We start from the raw sequence: 20,604 nt of genomic DNA, 5'->3' as shown, positions 1-20,604 counted from the left end.
TTGGCTCAGACTGATGGATCGAAACCATATATGTAAATACTTCTTAGTGTCAATGTAAAATAAACAAAATATATCAGAAGAAATCCTAGTTCGTTCTAAAATCATTTGTTATATACATTGTCAAATGCACTGTACACTATTCATATTTTTTTAGATTTGTTTTTGAAACATTGCTAAAATTTACTTTGGTCTTATAATGGTTGCATGGTGATGGTTCATTTTTGCCACTTATTTTTTCAGCTGTCAATGCCGTGTCCTTGGGTAAAAATGGTGTTGTGGAACTTATGTTCAAGATTATTGGTCCTTTTAATAGGAAGAACACCAGCCTTATAAAGTAGGTACCATAATGAACTGTTTATTTAAAGAATAAATAAACTGTATATTGAAGTAATCTTTAAAGTACTGTACCATTTTTCATCCTTGTTTTTTTCTTGTAATAGATTTTAAAAGTGTCTGCCTTTTACTTCAAACCTATATGTACAATTAACTGATCTCCAGAGATGTATTGTACTAGTACTAGTTTGTGAACTCAGGACCTAAGATAGATCAGAATATTTTCTAAATGGCAAGAAGCTAAGAACTGTGGTTGAGCAGAGAGGTTTAGGGGTCTAAATACAGAAATCACTAAAAGATTGTTGGCAGGTACAAAAAATAATTGAAAAGACTAATGGAATGTTGGCCTTTATCTCAAGAGGGCTGGAATACAAAGGGGTGGAAGTTGTGTTACAGCTGTACTGAGTTCTGGTTAGACCCCACCTGGAGTATTGCATTCAGTTCTGAGCACTGTGCCTCAGGAGGATATATTGGCCTTGCAGTGCAGATTCATCAGAATGATACCAGGGCTAAGAGGGTTAAATTATGAGGACAGGTTGCATAGACTAGGCTTGTATTCCCTTGAGTATAGAAGATTAAAGGGTGATCTAATTGAAGTGTTAAGTTGATCAAAGGAGTTGATAGGGTAGATAGAGAGAAACTATTCCCTCTGGTGGGGGAGTCCAGAACGAGGGGACATAACCTTACTATTAGAGCTAGGCTGTTCAGGGGTGATGTCAGAAAACACTTCTTCACACAAAAGGAAGTGGAAATCTGGAACTCTCCTCCAAAAAGCTGTTGAGACTGGGGGTCACTTGAAAATTTCAAAACTAAGTTTGATAGATTTATGTTAGACAAAGGTATTAAGGGTTATGCAACCAAGGCGGGTAGATGAAGTTAAGGTACAGATCAACCATGACCTAATTGAATGGCGGAACAGGCTGGGGGTGCTGAATAGCCTACTCTTGTTCTTATGTTCCTAGTTTATATGCTGCCTCAAAGGAAGGGATACTTTTAGCATATTTTTAATTCACCTCTCCCAGAGCAGAAATGGAGAGATTTATGTTCACACTTCTGTCTGCATAATGCCTCTGGCCTTCTCTCCTTGTGCGTTGTCCATCATCTGTGTGTTTGGAGTCAGAGGTTTGTCGCATTACTAGCTTTAAAGCACTGTTCCAGACTTCTGCATTTGTGCCAATATGAGGATAAATTGTATAAAAATACATGAAACAATATGCTAATTGTGGCAAAAATATTCATATGAATGATTTTATTACTTAAAGTTCCAATTTTTCTCATTTTACACGTGCTTTGTTATAAATTGGTAGTTTAAACATTGTTGCCTGTTTTTAAAAACATTTTTGTATTATGTTTGTGGAATATCCAGAATTGTGTGCATCATAACAGATGGCTGAGAGTGTGCGACATGTATGTAATGATAAAGCCAGTTCCCCGAAGGATGATATTAGCACATGTCCAAAAGAATATTTTTAAAATCTGAAGACAAAAAAGAAATAGGTTGTTAAAATTAATTTACTTCTTTATAGTTGATGCTAATTTTGCTCAAAGCTGTTCCAAATATGGCAAAGAAAATAAAGTAACACAAGTCTTGTGATGGAAGATAGGGAGACACCACACCTTGCACCACATGTTAGGGAGTTAAAAGATAGATTAATTTGCAGTGAGTTTTTATATGCATTTTAGATATAACAGCAGATTTACCATTCCTTTATTCATGGTGTGTCAGAGGATGTGCTGTTTTACAAGAAACTCTCCAGTGGCTGGAGTCATACCTAGCACAAAGGAAGATGGTAGTGGTTTTTGGAGGCCAATCATCTCAGCCCCAGGACAATGCTGCAGGAGTTCCTCAGGGCAATGTCCTAGGCCCGACCATCTTCAGCTGCTTCATCAGTGACATTCCCTCCATCATGAGGTCAGAAGTGGGGATATTTGCTCACGATTGCACAGTGTTCAGTTCCATTCGCAATCCCTCAGATAATGAAACAGTCCGTGTCTGCATGCTGCAAAACCTGAACAACATCCAGGCTTGGGCTGATAAGTGGCAAGTAACATTCACGCCAGACAAGTGCCAGGCAATGACCATCTCCAACAAGAGAGAGTCTAACCACCTCCCCTTGACATTCAACGGCATTACTATCGCCAAATCCCTCACCATCAACATGCTGGGGGTCACCGTTGAATAGAAACTTAACTGGACCAGCCACATAAATACTGTGGCTACAAGAGCAGAGCAGGTCAGAGGCTGGGTATTCTACGACGAGTGATTTACCTCCTGACTCCCCAAAGTCTTTCCACCATCTACAAGGCATAGTCAGGAGTGTGATGGAATACTCTCCACTTGCCTGGATGAGTGCAGCTCCACCAACACTCAAGAAGCTCGACACCATCCAGGACAAAGCAGCCCACTTGATTGACATCCCATCCGCCACCTTAAACATTTACTCCCTCAACCAACCGGCGCACTGTGGCTGCAGTGTGTACCGTCTACCAGATGCACTACAGCAACTCATCCAATTGATGCTGGTGGACAATTAAGCAACTAGTGGGAGTAAAATCTTGCACAATGGCAGAGTCCAGCCCATGAGTGCAAAAGACAAGGCGCAGCATTTGCAACCATCTTCAGCCAGAAGTGCTGAGTAGTCGATCCTTCTCGGCCTCTTCCTAAGGTCCCCACCATCATAGAAGCCAGTCTTCAGCCAATTTGATTCACTCCACGTGAAATTAAGAAACGGCTGAGTGCACTTGATACAGCAAAGGCTACGGTCCCCGATAACATCCCGGCTGTAGAACTAGCTGTGCCCCCACCCAAACTCTTCCAGTACAACTACAACATTGACATCTACCTGATTGTGTAGTAAATTGCCCTGGGTATGTCCTGTCCACAAAAAATTCAACATGGCCAATTACTGCCCTATCAGCCTACTCCAAATCATCAGCAAAACGGTGGAAGGAGTTGTTAACAGTGCTAACAAACAGCACTTACTCACCAATAAATCTGCTCACCGATGGTTTGGATTCTGCCAGGATCACTTGGCCCCAAACCTCATTACAGCCTTGTGGATGCACTGCAACAACTCACCAAGGCTTCTTCGGCAGCACCTCCCAAATCCGCGACAAGAGCAAGAGGTGCATGGTAACACCACCACCAAGTTCCCCTCAAAGTCACACACCATCCTTACTTGAACATATATCGCTGTTTCTTCATCATTGCTGGGTCAAGATCTTAGAACTCCCTATCTAACAGCATTGCTGGAGAACCTTCACCACACTGATTGCAGCAGTTCAAGAAGACGACCCACCACCATCTTCTCAGGGCAACTAGGGATGGGCAATAAATGCCGTCCTTGCCAGTGACGCCCACGTCCTGAGAATGAATGTAAAAGCATTTTTTTAAAGAAAAGTATATATACCATGTATTAAATGGTATTATACTGAATTTAGGATTTATTAACGTCATTTGTATTACTGTTTAGCAAACTTCCAAGCATCGATTTAAAAAAAAAACACAATTTGCACAATCTTCCACCTTTATAAGTTTGTGAGTTTTGCTATTCAAGTTTGTATCTTTGTCTGTGACTGCAGCTACTAAGCATTTTGGTAGAGATACATCTTTTCCACTATTGTTACGTTTACTTGTTTTCCATTACCATTAACATTTTTTTCCCCATATAGGTGTTAACTTTTTATTGTAGCTGCTGAAATGTGATTTCTGTATTTACATCATATAACAGATTTTAAGATAGATGGCTATACAATAGGTTAATGAACTTTGTTGTGAAACTGTTGCACAATAGAAAAAGACATTTTATGAAAAAAATAAGTGACCAAGAAATTGACATATAAAGCACCAACATCAGCAACATTAATTTTGGTACTGTGCTGTTTATTTTCTTCAACTCAACATAATAGTTCATGATATACCATTCACATGTCCATTGTTGTTAATCGCTTTTGTTGGTCAGGTTCTTGAATGATATGCAGAAATCACTATTGGGAGTTGCATGTGCTGTATGTGCCATACACATGTTTAGTAACTATTTCAGTACTAATTTGTTTCAAAAGAATAGACGATCCATATAAGTGGCATAGGTCCTGATTCGGTCATATCATGCAATCTACAAAGGAAGACTTATCTTTCTGTGGTTGAATTGGAAATATTTGAAAGAAAAAATAAGCGATTTGTGGAGAGTAGAACATGACCAGTATTATACAAAGTAGAAACTTTGTGATTCCATGTGCCTTGTGGGAGAATCTTTGATAGTTGTGAGCTGCAGTGCAGTCATTCATAGCTCTCTACTAATTAAAAGTAATACCAATGGGATTATACCATTGGTACTGGCAGTTGCCATGGTGCAAGATAAACTATTGAGATCTTGGTTTACAGAGGTGAACTTGTGTGTGGTTATGTTACTAGCTTGTAAACAACACTTCCGTTTCTCGTGTCACCATTTTACTGCTGTAGCTCTCACAATTCAAATAATTTTTGCATACTGTCCAAAAAGCTAGATTTACAGAAATAGACTTAAGTAACAAAACCACAAAATCTATCCTTAATTCTCAGCAAATATAGTTTCCCAGTTCCATTTAGAGCAATTCCTTACACTGCACATTTGGTGAAGACCAGTAGAAGACCTGTACGATTTATGTCTCCACTCAGCCACAGAGGGAACTTTTTTTTCCCTCTTGAAGCCATTAAGACAGGAGCAGTTTATACTTGGTCTGCTGGAACAATAGGCTTGATACTTTGTTTTGTGGTAACTTAGAGAGAAACAGATAGGCTGAAAGAATTGAAAGAGACACAGTAAACAAAAGAACAATGGACTGGCAGAGAGGAAAACCATCCATGGATGATCCTGCGGAGTTTCTGTAATGTTCACGCGGCTTGTCCCAAATATATTTTTTACATTAAGTGGTACATATTGTCCCAATTTTCTTTTGTTCCAATTGCACATGTTTTGAAATGGTTTTGTTACCTCATTGCTTTCCTTAACTAATCTCAGCTGTTGCCACCACTGATCTAAAGGAGTTAATGAACTCTTGGTTAGAAACTCTATTTGTCAAAATGCACTTTTTATTTGGCTCCCAAATAGCACGTTACAATCAGCATAAATGATGATATTAAATGCATTCTTTAATATGGTATTTGCTTACAGCAATCCCATATTTTATAACATCCACTGAATAAAATTGAATATGTTTCCTCTTTTGCTCATCTCCACATGCAAATAGTAATTAGCATGTTTTTATGGGAGGATCAGGCACAAGAATGTCAAACTGAAGGATGTGTATTTTCACTTATAAACAATTTTACAACACCAAGTTATAGTCCAGCAATTTTATTTTAAATTCACAAGCTTTCGGAGGCTTCCTCCTTCGTCAGGTGAACGATGTGAAAATGAAATCCTCGAAATGAAATCGCATTTATAATTCACAGAACAATGCTTGGTGATTACAGACAGTTTTTTCAACTGCCCGTTGCCAAGGCAATCAGTGTGCAGACAGACAGGTGTTACCTGCCAGGTCTCAGAATATACAAATCACCAAAAAAAACAACAAACAAAAAAAAACAGAGATAGAGAGGTAGAAACATAGAAAAGACAGCAACTGACCCGTTATATTAAAAACAGATAACATTTGTTCGCTGGTGGGGTAACGTGTAGCGTGACATGAACCCAAGATCCCGGTTGAGGCCGTCCTAATGGGTGCGGAACTTGGCTATCAATTTCTGCTCGACGATTTTGCGTTGTTGTGTGTCTCGAAGGCCGCCTTGGAGTACGCTTACCCGAAGGTCGGTGGATGAATGTCCATGACTGCTGAAGTGTTCCCCGACTGGGAGGGAACCCTCCTGTTTGGCGATTGTTGCGCGGTGTCCGTTCATCCGTTGTCGCAGCGTCTGCATGGTCTCGCCAATGTACCATGCTCTGGGGCATCCTTTCCTGCAACGTATGAGGTAGACAACGTTGGCCGAGTCACAGGAGTATGAACCATGCATGAACCATGGTTGTTGCATCTCTAAATGAATATTTTCATTTAGAGATGCAACAACCCTGGAGAAAAGTACCTGATGTTTTTTGTAGGAATACACCATCGGAACTGAGTACAGTCCTCACCACTAAAACTGTCCAGGTTTAAAATGGGCAGTCGCTTATATTGGCAAAAAAATGATAACCGTTATCCATTTGTATTATCGTCGATTTCAAAGTTGACGATTATAGCGACTTTCCGTTTCTTTCAGGCAGAAACATCTGTGCTTACTCACTAGTTCGCACCTGGTTAAGGTACATTTTGAATGTGCAAACATACATTAGTAATTAACACCTCGTTAATGTTAAATTACCTTTTGTGTACTTAAACCCTTCTAATCCCTCTAAGTGGGGTGGGGTTACAGTTTGTATTAAGTACTGACTGCAGTTTAAATAAAGCTGCAGGTCAGAGTGGAGCTGGAAACAACTAGGCAAAAGGTCACCACACAGAAGGACCATTCTTGTACAATAATAGCACTACCACGTTATACCAGCCATTGCGTATAGCGGGCAAATCGCGTTATAAGCTGTATTGCATTTGGAATAAACTAAATGGTTGATAGTGATGGCAACATTTTAGTAGAGTGAGGGCAGAGTTTGATTGAGAAGCAACAAAGAAGAAATTGATTGAACAGCATCTGCATTTCATTTCAGGCAGTGGTGGTTTGATTTTGGTTAGGAGGAGGGATGGCTGTTTGATTCAGCAGATTTCACTCTTAAGGTTTGTATTGGGGAAAGGGGGAATGGGAAAGATAGGGCAACTAAAGCCAGAGCTCCCTGGATGACGAAAGAGATAGAGAGTAAGATGAAGCAGAAAAAAGGGGCATATGACAGATGTCAGGTTGATAATACAAGCGAGAATCAGGCTGAATATAGAAAGTTCAGAGGGGAAGTGAAAAAGGAAATAAGAGGGGCAAAGATAGAGTATGAGAATAGACTGGCAGCTAACATAAATGGGAGCATAGGCATATAAACAGTAAACAGGTAGTAAGAGGAGGGGTGGGACCGATTAGGGACCAAAAAGGAGATCTATGCATGGAGGCAAAGGGCATGGCTGAGGTACTAAATGAGTACTTTGCATCTGTCTTTACAAGAAAGAAAATGCTGCCAAAGTCACAATAACAGAAGAGGTAGTTGAGATGCTGGATGGACTAAAAATTGATAAAGAAGAGGTACTAGAAAGGCTAGCTGTACTTAAAGTAGATAAATCACCTGGTTTGGATGGGATGCATCCTTGGTTGCTGATGGAAGTAAGGATGGAAATTACGGAGGTACTGGCCATTATCTCCAATCATCCTTGGGTGGTGCCAGAGGACTGGAGAATTGAAAATGTTACACCTTTGTTCAAGAAAGGGTGTGAGGATAAACCCAGCAACTAAAGGCCAGTCAGTTTAACCTCAGTGATGGGGAAACTTTTAGAAACGATAATCTGAGACAAAATTAACAATCACTCAGACAAGTGGGAATTAATTAAGGAAAGCCAGTACGGATTTGTTAAAGGCAAATCGCGTGTAACTAACTTGATAGAGTTTTTTGATGAGGTAACTGAGAGGGTCGATGAGGGTGATGTGGTGTATATGGACTTCCAAAAGGCGTTTGATAAAGTGCCACCTAATAGGCTTGTCATCAAAGTTGAAGCCCATGCAATCAAAGGAGCAATGGCAGCATGGATACCTAATTGGCTAAGTGACAGGAAACAGAGTAATGGTGAACGGTCGTTTTTCAGACTGAAGGGAGGTATGTAGTGGTGTTCCCCAGGGGTCAGTACTCGGACCACTGCTTTTTTTGATATATATTAATGACTTGGACTTGAGTGTACAGGGCACAAGTACAAAATTTGCAGATGACACAAAACTTGGAAGTGTAGTAAACAGCAAGGAGGATAGTGATAGACTTCAAGAGGGTATGGACAGGTTGGTGGAATGGGCGGACACATGGCAGATGAAATTTAATGCAGAAAAGTGCAACGTGATACATTTTGGTAGGCAGAATGAGGAGAGGCAATATAAACTAAAGGGCACAATTCTAAAGAGGGTTCAGGAACAGAGAGATCTGGGGGTACGTGTGCACAAATCGTTGAAGGAGGCAGGACAGGTTGAGAAAGCGTTTAAAAAAGCATACGGGATCCTGGACTTTATAAATAGAGGCATTGAGTACAAAAGCAAGGAAGTCATAATCATTCTTTATAAAACACTGGCTCAGCCACAACTGGAGTATTGTGTCCAGTTCTGGGCACTGCACATTAGGAAGAATGTGAAGGCCTTAGAGAGGGTGCAGAAGAGGTTTACTAGAATGGTTCCAGGGATGAAGGACTTCAGTTACGTGGATAGACTGGAGAAGCTGGGGTTGTTAGAGCAGAGAGGAGATTTGATAGAGGTATTCAAAATCATGAGGGGTCTCGACAGAGTAGATAGAGAGAAACTGTTCTCATTGACGGAAGGGTCAAGAGCCAGAGGACATAGATTTAAGGTGATTGTCAAAAGAACCAAAGGTGACGTGAGGAAAAACCTTTTTACACAGCGAGTGGTTATGATCTGGAATGCACAGACTGAGGGAGTGATGGAGGCAGATTCAAATGTGGCTTTCATGAGGGAATTAGATAAGTACTTGAATGGAAAAAATTTGCAAAGCTGTGGGGAAAGGGTGGGGGAGTGGGAGTGGGACTAGTTGGATTGCTCTTGCATGGAGCCGGCATGGACTAGATGGGCTGAATGGCCTCCTCCTGTGCTGTAACCATTCTATGATTCTCTGTATTGGCAGTGACTGCTGTAGATAACTTCAAATTAAGCAAAAGAAACTTTAACATTGTGTGAGGGATATTTTAAGGCTGTGAAATTTGCAAATAAATTTACATCAGGCTCTCAACATCAAGACTAACAATCTGCACCTGTATAAACCATTTACATAACAAAACATCCCAAGACTTCAAAAAGGGGGGAAATGAAAGAGCAGACGTTGAAGAGATAGGTTTTGAAGGAACTATTTTTATGATGGGAGGAGGTGTAGCAAGGCATAGTAATTTAGGGAGAGAATGCCAGAGTGCAGGGCTATAATGCCTTAGTTGCACAAGGTGAAATTAACACATCAGTTTGTGTATAGTCTGATATGTTTACATTTGTCAGAGCTGAAGATCTAAGAGTTATTCTTGCTAATTGAAGACTTGAAGGAGAAAGAAGTTGGAATGTATAGTTCTTGTGCTGTAAGGCACTGGTGAAAGTTCGTAGATGATACGTGACTGGTATTGGAGTCAGTAGGAGAGAAAGCTGAGCATGAAGCCAGTTGGAGGAGGTACATATGGTATGTGTTGGCTTCTTTTTCTGCTGTCAACAAGAGGCAGGGATTGGGTGTCGAAGAGGCAATGAGAACAGCAAATAGCGGGAGATAAATGGCAATTATGCTTCAGGCACTGGATAACAATAAAGATGTTGCTAGGAACAAGAAGGGGGAAGTTGAAGAAAAGTCAGAGCAGCTCAGTGGAATAGGCAAATATACTAGTAAGGGAAAGGATTTGTCTGTTGAAGGGAGGTTAATGGAGAAACTGGAGGTGCAAAAAGACTAAAGAGATGAGTAACGCAAAATATGTTAAGTGCAATAATGAAAATCTTCCAGTATCATAGTAATAAAACTGTAGCTAGGATGTTATCATTCTGAAAGTTAAAAATGGTAGTGAAAATGAAGATAAAATAGTTAAAATATTAAATCATTTTTCAGAAGTATTCACCAATCAAGAGAACACTAACTTGCTATAGTATTTTTTTTAGTATACTCAATATCCTAGAGGATTTTGAGGTCCGTGTGGCATAAGATCCTGGAGTGAGGTTTGACTTGGTGTGCAAGAAAACAGGGAGGGAGAAACAGCAGAGGCAGCAGGACAGATGGTCTGTATTGGTGATAAAAAAGTCCATGAACTCTTTGTACTTGTTGGAGGTGAAGATTGAAGGGCCAGGGGAGAGAGGTTTAAGGAGATGGTTTGTATTGGAGAAAAGCAGTTGGTGGTTATCTTTGTGCTTCAGAATTATCTTGGACAGTTTTGGCAGAGGAGAGTGAGGCTCTGTAGTGCTTGATGTGCTCCAGCCAGAGCTGGTGATAGATGGCTAAGCTATTTAAATGCCAGATTTGCTCAAGTCTGCATCCGTTGGACTTGAAGGAGCAAAAGTCGGAGCCATATTAGGGGAATCATTGGAATGGGAGACAGTAAAGGCTTTGCTGAAGTAAGGGCATCAAAGGTGGAGGTGAGGAAGTAATTGGGCAAATTGATGGTTGCAGAAGCATTGTGGTGAATGGAGGGCCAAAGGCTAGGCATTTGGGAGTTTGAAAGTGTAATTGTAAGTGACTTAGGAGAGAGTTCTTTTGGGCGAGGGGGTAATGGGGGCACAGCAGGAAGTTAAGTTGGAAGGAGGTAAGGAGAATATGGTGGCAAGTGATATAAACAGTTGGTTGCAGATGGCTTTGTCAGTGATTGAGACCCTGAAAGTAGAGAGGCCATGTGAGATGGCATGGTTGAATAGGTGACCGTGAATATGGGTAGGAGAGTTTATATGGAGAGAGAAGTAAGGAGGACAGGATGACAGTAAATTCAGAGGGAAAAAGGCAAGGAGTGCCGAGATGGAGATTAAAATCACTGAGGATGAGAGGTTGCTCAGTGTGGAAGCTGAAGGAGGACGTGACTGGGATGGGGCTTGGAGGGGCCAGCGGACAACAATGATTTTAAAGAAGGGGTGACAGGGTGGTATTCAAAGGTGGAAAAAGTGCCAGAGGAGTAAGGGGAGAGACTGAGTTGTGACTTGGTGATGAGGACCACACTGCCATCGGAGGGGTTTAGGCGGGGCAGATGGTGGGAAGTATAGCCAGGTGAGGGAGGCTTTGGCAAGGGGGAAGATGTCACTCACCTCTGAGCCAAGTTTCAATCAAAATCAGGATGTCAATACAATCATGCACAATAAGGTTGTGGATGGTTAGAATCTTGATTGCGAATGAATGGACATTTTGGAGGGAAATATAAAGAGGGGCAGTGATTGATGATCCGCAGGCAGAGTCCATCAGCCCACGGACTAATTTCCTTTTAATGTGAAATGATAACTATGATGTGGTTTATAATGGATTGTTACTTGGTTGAGTTATAGTATCATAACACAGAGTCGTCCTAAGACAATTGGCAGTGTTTTTGTACACAAAAAGCAGTCGCAGCATTTTGCTTTTGATAAAGTACCATAGTTAATATAGGGAATGAGTCGTTCATGATATTTGCCCAATAACTCAGGGCTCCTGCTGTGAACATCCATTCCTCCTTGAAATGCCATTATAGAAATTGCTTTCAAATGCAATGTACCCAACTCCAGTTTGAAAAAAGACTTTACTTGATGAGTATCAAAGATTTTTCAATGCCCACTGAACTATTTAATGGACTAAGTGCCATCTAATTTTCAGTCATTTTTTATATTTATCCTCATGTTACAAACTTGTTTGCAATGCTTTTTTGTGTTCTGAATGTTATGACAGTTTTCATCAGAGAGTAAGAATGACTCAAGTTTTCCCCCGTTCCTTGTTTTTTTAAGAGCAAGTACCGAGGAACATTCTGTGACTGATCCTGCAAATTTCTACACACTTGCAGCACAATTTGCTGCTTGAGTTTTACAGTTTTGCATAAATAGCCCAAAAAATTGTGTATATGCTTGTTTCTAGATGATGAAAAGTCACTTGCCATAACAAATTGCCATAACAAATTGCCTAACCCAACCATGTTAGAAGTATGGACTTGCACAACACCAGGTTATAGTCCAACAGTTTTATTTTAAATCACAAGCTTTCAGAGCTTTCCTCCTTCGTCAGGTGAGTGAAGGGATTCTAAAAACGCATAGCATATATAGTCAGAGAACAATGCCTGGTGATTACAGATAATCTTTCCAAATGCCCCCTATAACACCTCGGCTGGGAGACGATCACAGCAATCAAAGGTGTTGTTGGTGTTCAGACAGGTTAGCCACAGAAAACATTACATCCCAGTATACTGAATACACAATGGGTCAGGTCACAAAGACAGAGAGAGAGGGAGAGAGTGTCCAGTTGTATTAAAAACAGATAACTTTTTTTCGCTGGTGGGGTTACATGTAGCGTGACATGAACCCAAGATCCCGGTTGAGGCCGTCCTCATGGGTGCGGAACTTGGCTATCAATTTCTGCTCGACGATTTTGCGTTGTTGTGTGTCTCGAAGGCCGCCTTGGGCCCGTCGGAACAGTGAAAAATCGCATAGACCTCCTCAGAATACAAACACGACACAACCAACAGAGTACCCTTCGTCGTCCAGTACTTCCCCAGAGCGGAGAAACTACGCCATGTTCTTCGCAGCCTTCAACATGTCATCGATGACGACGAACACCTCGCTAAGGCCATCCCCACGCCTCCACTACTCGCCTTCAAACAGCCACCCAACCTCAAACAGACCATCGTTCGCAGCAAATTACCCAGCTTTCAGGAGAACAGCGTCCACGACACCACACAACCCTGCCACGGCAAACTCTGCAAGACATGCCAGATCATCGACACAGATACCACCATCACACGAGAGGACACCACCCACCAGGTACATGGTTCATACTCCTGTGACTCGGTCAACGTTGTCTAGCTCATACGTTACAGGAAAGGATGCCCCGGAGCATGGTACATTGGCGAGACCATGCAGACACTGCGACAACGGATGAACGGACACCACACAACAATCGCCAGACAGGAGGGTTCCCTCCCAGTCAGGGAACACTTCAGCAGTCAAGGACATTCAGCCTCCGATCTTCGGGTAAGCGTTCTCCAAGGCGGCCTTCAAGACACACGACAACGCAAAATCGTCGAGCAGAAATTGATAGCCAAGTTCCGCACCCATGAGGACGGCCTCAACCGGGATCTTGGGTTCATGTCACACTACATGTAACCCCACCAGCGAAAAAAAGTTATCTGTTTTTAATACAACTGGTCTCTCTCTCTCTCTCTCTCTCTCTCTCTCTCTCTCTCTTTCTCCCTCTGCCTTTCGGGTCTCTTTCTCTCTCTGTCTTTGTGACCTGACCCATTGTGTATTCATTATACTGGGATGTAATGTTTTCCGTGGCCGACCTGTCTGAACACCAACAACACCTTTGATTGCTGTGATCGTCTCCCAGCCGAGGTGTTATAGGGGGCAGTTGGAAAGATTATCTGTAATCACCAGGCATTGTTCTCTGACTATATATGCTATGCGTTTTTAGAATCCCTTCACTCACCTGACTAAGAAGGAAAGCTCCGAAAGCTTGTGATTTAAAATAAAACTGTTGGACTATAACCTGGTGTTGTGCAAGTCCTTACATTTGTCCATCCCAGTCCATCACCAGCATCGCCACATTATGTTTGAAGTACTCTCTGGTGTTGGGTTCAAAGTTTAATGCATATTAATTCCAACCATTCTAAGGTCAGAATTGTTTACATTTTGTGTTGAAAAATGTTGCTTTACTTGTCAGCTGTTCCCATTGTTATGGCTGTATCTTACTTTCACTGCTTCAATTCCACAAACAACCGGTTTTTGTAAAAGGATAGGTATTCCCCTCTTAAAGTTTGAACCTCTGTAGACCAGTAATTGATTGTACGACCACAACATTTTCAGAATATTAGTTATGTTACTTTGTGATATATGATATGCATTTATAGATTTTTCAGATTCTGATCCTGTAACCATGTTGAATTTGAAGAGATAACATTCCAAGCTGCGGCTGTTGCTGCATACTTTTCAGATCTTGTACCATATGGTTTGTGTTTGTAATATTATCTCGCTGCCCATTAGTATGTTCATAACCAGATAATTCTATACTTTAGTAATGTTGCAATTTTAAAGGTCAGTTGTGGAAAATTGGATAATGTATAGTATTTGACGATGAACAAGTAAGTGCTGCATGTAAAATTAACCCCTTCTTGTTTAACGCATTATGTCAGACCAGCATTAGAAACACAAACACTAGCCTCAGGCTTTATTCATCTTAGTGCAAGTTGAACAAGTGGAACAATTATCATTAATCACGACTAACTTTGTAGACATCATTATTTCATTTAGTAGTACTGGTGCTAAGTAGATGCAGGAGGTAACATTAAATAGACAACAATGTCAACTTCATTCATCAACCTGGAGAAGATTTTAAGGTTGTTGCAAAATTGTCAAATATATCTTTGTATATTTGTAAATTTTTCCTTTTTATCAGCTTAAATTTGTGATCCTTGAAGGAAATTTATATGTCTTGTTTTCTTATCCCGAGCACAATTTGTTAATGGTTGCATCCTATGGACTGTTGTTTTTTGCAGGGTCTCATTAGACACACTGGCAGCATTGCTAAAGTCGAGTAAGTGTTTTACCTAGTTGCCTATGTAAGTTAATTGTTAAGGATGGGCATTTTCTTTCCTCTTTAAAATTTGTTTTTGTAATTTCTCCTCTTTTCACTCTGTCTCCTAGATTTTGCTAGGGCATAATTCTACAGTGCTGGTAGCTCTCTGGTAGTTTGTCCATTTGAACGTTCATCTTGTGTGTTGTCACTATTCACCATTGTGTGAGCATCATAGCCAAGCCTAATCCCATCACCTCTGATTTTAACCCCTCCTTACTGGGAGATGCTCCAGTCTTCATGTGGTGCCTTTTCCACTTGATGTAGTTCAGATTGGGACTTGAGTGGTACAGGAACTGAACCTGCACCCATCTCCCCACTCACTTTTATAACCACTATGCCTCTGGCTGATTTTTGTTTTCTTCTTTTCCAAGTCCAGGGATGCTGAAGCAAATTGTTGTTGGGTGTTTATTAAAGAAGAAGTCGCATTTTTCCATTTCAACTATATGGATGACATTTTCAGACTTTAGTTTTTTTTCTTACAGTAAGCTAAATTGGCAAATACAATAGATCACAGTTGTAAAATCGTTTGTTAGTGTTGAGCAGTGGTCCAACTTTAGAGGATGCAATTAATAACATGATGATGAAAAGATATTTTATAACACTTTTAGTTACCACATAAAAATTTACATTTAGCTGCACAAAACCATTAAGTGAACTTGAGTTGACACCATTGTGAAGCCATATGGGTCAAGAACTATTTCACACCCTGTTAGATTTTGTATAATAAACCTTTAAAAGGACACCATCTTTGTGAAAGAGTACTTGCCATTTTTGTCTACAGATAATGACATAAAGTACATCATCATATCACCTATATTGATTAATTTGAAATGAAAATACAACTCAACTCCTCCTTCCCCACCCCCCCCAAAAAAAAATTATCAAACGTTTCTTTGTGAAGATGGTGCTTGTACTTTCCTCCCTTTCTATCTGTAACCATGACAAATCATGAAGTATACTTGTACTACCTATTACATATATTAATATATATAGTTGAATAACAACATTAATGAGTAACTATTTCCTTATTTACATGTAGGGAAAAGTTTTTTTAAAACGTGTGTCCTTTCATTATAGAAACCAATGCCAGGAGGTCAGTGGATAGGGGATACCTTCCTGTTCTTCTCACAATTTATATCGATTGGCATAGACATGACGCAAGGCATCGGCATATGCTGATTCGCAAAGGGATTTTAAACTGTATCAAAAATATCACGGGTATCAAGTTGGGCAGGAAAGCTTTCGTTGATGCTGAAGGGATGAAGGTCTTGTATAATACGTCTCAAGTAAGTGCCTTGATTGTTGCTGAACTAATGCATAATTGTGTGTTGAAAAGTAGACATCATCTCCATTAAGATCAAACTTTTAATGTGAGCATTTATGTTGCATTTTAAACAGCCGCCACTCTGATTGCAGACATCTGCTTGAGGATAATACTGAAAGGTCATATGTAAAAGCTTTTCGAACACTGACTGGCAAATAAAACTATAATCTTAAACATCAATTTAAAAAGTTACTAAAAATGGTCAATTTAAGAATGTGGTAGTTTCTGCCACAAAGAACTCCTTAGTGACAAAAGAAAATTTTAATAAGAAAATCTGTGGCAAATTTTCAGTATCTTCTGGCAATGTTCTGTTCAGAGCGCGATATTAGCTAAACCTGTGTTATAATTGTAAAGTAATGTATATTAGTTTGAGTAGCCGTCTGCTAACAACGGGCTTCACCTGAACCATGCTGGGACCAGTGTTCTGGCGAACCGAATAACTAGGGCGGTAGATAAAGCTTTAAACTAAATAGAGGGGGGGAGGGGCCAGGTGGGGTGAAGTTTAGATTGATAAAGAGAAAAGACAAGGAAGTAGTACAGGAAAACGATAGGGGTAATGATAAACAGAGTGTGTCAGGAAGGGACAGAGTGTACAAACATAAGAATGCATTAGCAAATGCAGCCGGGGTAGGAAAGAATGGTAAAAAGACAAGTTTCGTGTGTACGCCGTTATCAGTGTGTAAAAATCCCAGCAATTTGCGGTGAGGAAGAGAGACGCTATGAGTTGGGAATCACCACAAATTGCTGGGCGATTTGTGCCACCCCGCTGTTAGCCTCACGAAAACTGGAGCTCATGGTCAACTTCCTAGTGAGTTTCAATAAATTGCTGCATTTGTACTGTTAAAACGAATTAAACTCGCTGCAGAAAGCTCGGGTTGATACTTAATGACATGAGGACCCTTTTAAAGGCGAGATCCTGCAATGCTACTCAACCTCTCCGGCACAGAAAGGGAATAATTGAAACTATGGAGTCTCATTCCTGCGGGTAGTAAATTGCTCCTAGAGGTTTTAAAAAAAAATAATTTTAAACTTTTATTCTTACTTTTCCTTTCTGTCTCTCTTTTTCCCTCTCAATCCGATCTTTTTTTCCCACTTTTTATTTCTCTTTCTGTATCTAACTTGACTCTAATTTCCCCCATTTCCTTCTATGTCATTCCTCTTTCTTTCTGTTTAAGAACATAAGAACATAAGATATAGGAGCAGGAGTAGGCCAATGGGCCCCTCGAGCCTGCTCCGCCATTCAATAAGATCATGGCTGATCTGATCCTAACCTCAAATCTAAATTCATGTCCAATTTCCTGCCTGCTCCCCATAACCCCTAATTCCCTTTACTTCTAGGAAACTGTCTATTTCTGTTTTAAATTTATTTAATGATGTAGCTTCCACAGCTTCCTGGGGCAGCAAATTCCACAGACCTACTACCCTCTGAGTGAAGAAGTTTCTCCTCATCTCAGTTTTGAAAGAGCAGCCCCTTATAAGATTATGCCCCCTAGTTCTTGTTTCACCCATCCTTGGGAACATCCTTACCGCATCCACCCGATCAAGCCCCTTCACAATCTTATATGTTTCAATAAGATCGCCTCTCATTCTTCTGAACTCCAATGAGTAGATTCCCAATCTACTCAACCTCTCCTCATATGTCCACCCCCTCATCCCCGGGATTAACCGAGTGAACCTTCTTTTAACTGCCTCGAGAGTAAGTATGGAGACCAAAACTGTATGCAGTATTCCAGGTGCGGTCTCACCAATACCTTATATAACTGCAGCAATACCTCCCTGTTTTTATATTCTATCCCCCTCACAATAAAAGCCAACATTCCGTTGGCCTTCTTGATCACCTGCTGCACCTGCATACTAACTTTTTGATTCTCTTGCACTTGGACCCCCAGATCCCTTTGTACTGCAGTACTTTCCAGTTTCTCGCCATTATGATAATAACTTGCTCTCTGGTTTTTCCTGCCAAAGTGCATAACCTCACATTTTCCAATATTGTATTGCATCTGCCAAATCTCCGCCCACTCACCCAGCCTGTCTATATCCCCTTGTAGGTTTTTTATGTCCTCCTCACTCTCTACTTTCCCTCCCATCTTTGTATCATCTGCAAACTTTGATGTGTTACACTCGGTCCCCTCCTCCAAATCGTTAATATAGATTGTAAAGAGTTGGGGACCCAGCACCGACCCCTGCAGAACACCACTGGCTACTGTTTGCCAGTCCGAGAATGAACCATTTATCCCAACTCTCTGCTTCCTGTTAGATAACCAATCCTCCACCCATGCCAGAATATCACCCCCAATCCAGTGATTCTTTATCTTGAGCAGTAATCTTTTATGTGGCACCTTGTCGAATGCCTTCTGGAAGTCTAAATACACTACGTCCACTGGTTCCCCTTTATCCACCCTGTACGTTATGTCCTCAAAGAACTCAAGCAAATTTGTCAGACACGACTTCCCCTTCATAAAGCCATGCTGACTTTGTCCTATTAAATTATGTTTATCCAAATGTTCCGCTACTGTCTCCTTAATAATAGACTCCAAAATTTTACCCACCACAGATGTTAGGCTAACTGGCCTATAATTTCCAGCCTTCTGCCTACTACCCTTTTTAAATAAGGGTGTTACATTAGCAGTTTTCTAATCTGCTGGGACCTTTGCCGAGTTCAGAGAATTTTGGAAAATTATTACCAAAGCACCCACAATCCCTACTGCCACTTCCCTCAAGACCCTCGGATGTAAGCCATCAGGTCCAGGGGATTTATCCGCCTTGAGTCCCATTAATTTACTGAGTACCAATTCCTTAGTGATTTTAATTGTATTTAGCTCCTCCCCCCCTAGAGCCCCCTGTTTGTCCAGTGTTGGGATATTCTTAGTGTCCTCTACCGTAAAGACTAAAACAAAATATTTGTTCAGCATTTTTGCCATCTCCATGTTTCCCACCATTAATTTCCCGGTCTCATCCTCTAAGGGACCTACGTTTGCCTTAGCCACCCTTTTTCTTTTTATATAACTGTAGAAACTCTTGCTATCTGTTTTTATATTTTTTGCAAATTTATTTTCATAATCTATCTTCCCTTTCTTAATCAATCCTTGAATTACTTTTTGCTGTCTTTTGAAGACTTCCCAATCTTCTATCCTCCCACTAAGTTTGGCTACCTTATATGTCCTTGTTTTTAGTCGGATACTATCCTTAATTTCTTTACTTAGCCACGGATGGCTGTCATTTATTTTACACCCTTTTATCCTCAGTGGAATATATATTTTTTGAAAGTTGTAAAATAACTCCTTAAATGAACACCACTGCTCATGTACCGACTTACCCTTTAATCTATTTTCCCAGTCCACTTTAATCAATTCCGCTCTCATACCATCATAGTCTCCTTTATTCAAGCTCCGTACGCTTGTTTGAGAACCAACCTTCTCACCCTCGAATTGGATATGGAATGTAACCATGTTATGGTCACTCATTCCAAGGGGATCCTTAACTAGGACATTATTAATTAATCCTGGCTCATTACACAGGACCAGGTCCAACGTTGCCTGCCCCCTTGTAGGATCAGTTACATACTGCTCAAGAAATCCATCCCTAATACACTCAATAAACTGTTCAAGGCTGCCCTGCCCAATTTGATTTGTCCAGTTAATATGATAGTTAAAATCCCCCATAATTATAGCTGTTCCCTTATTACATGCCCTGACTATTTCCTGATTAATACTTCTTCCAGCAGAGTTGCAACTATTAGGAGGCCTATATACTATGCCCACTAGTGTTTTTTTCCCCTTATTATTCCTTATCTCTACCCAAACTGTTTCATTGTCCTGATCTTTTGTCCCAATATCATTTCTCAGTATTACAGTGATTCCTTCCTTTATTAACATAGCCACCTCACCTCCCCTTCCTTCCTGCCTGTCCTTCCTGATTGTTAAATACCCTGGCATATTTAATTCCCAGTCGTTGTCACCCTGCAGCCATGTTTCTGTAATGGGCACAAGATCATACCCATACGTAGTTATTTGTGCCGTTAACTTGTCCATTTTGTTACGAATGCTACGTGCATTCAGATAAAGAACTTTCAAATATGTTTTGTGACACTTAGTTCCTGCTTTTTCCTTTTTTAACACTTTACCTTTTACTCCATACCTTCTGTCCCTTCCTGACACGCTTTCCTCTGTCTCCCTGCTCAGGTTCCCAACCCCCTGCCACAGCTTTGATGCTGGGTTAATCGCCTTGCGCCTTCTAGTTTTTATTTTATCTGTCGCGCCGAAAGTACACTTTCTTTCCGCTGCTCTACGCTTTTCCCTTTCACTTGTTCATGAACAACTGTTTGTACTATTTGTATTGAACTCAGGGCATGGATGGGTACATGGGACTGGGATGATATAGCTATTACTGAAACATGGCTAAGGGAGGGGCAGGACTGGCAGCTCAATGTTCCAGGGTACAGATGCTATAGGAAAGATAGAGCAGGAGGTATTAGAGGAGGGGGAGTTGCGTTCTTGATTAGGGAGAACGTCACGGCAGTAGTGAGAGAGG

The 20,604-nt window shown here is 40.8% G+C and overlaps 1 protein-coding gene across 9 annotated transcripts in view; it reads left to right on the top strand.

The window, feature by feature from the left end:
- Nucleotides 1-20,604, top strand: part of agtpbp1 (ATP/GTP binding carboxypeptidase 1) — a 399,257-nt gene that overhangs the window by 102,895 nt on the left and 275,758 nt on the right. For all 9 annotated transcript variants that reach the window (XM_067983168.1, XM_067983161.1, XM_067983160.1 and 6 more), the window contains 3 exons: nt 241-334; nt 14,671-14,708; nt 15,828-16,036. In XM_067983168.1, the coding sequence (XP_067839269.1) occupies nt 241-334; nt 14,671-14,708; nt 15,828-16,036 (341 nt within the window). The remainder of the gene's footprint in view (nt 1-240; nt 335-14,670; nt 14,709-15,827; nt 16,037-20,604) is intronic.

Source organism: Heptranchias perlo, chromosome 4 (assembly GCF_035084215.1).
Source record: "Heptranchias perlo isolate sHepPer1 chromosome 4, sHepPer1.hap1, whole genome shotgun sequence".
NCBI classification, from domain to species: Eukaryota; Metazoa; Chordata; class Chondrichthyes; order Hexanchiformes; family Hexanchidae; genus Heptranchias; species Heptranchias perlo.
Note: the sequence above shows the minus strand (reverse complement) of the source record. Positions and strands in the feature narration are given on the sequence as shown.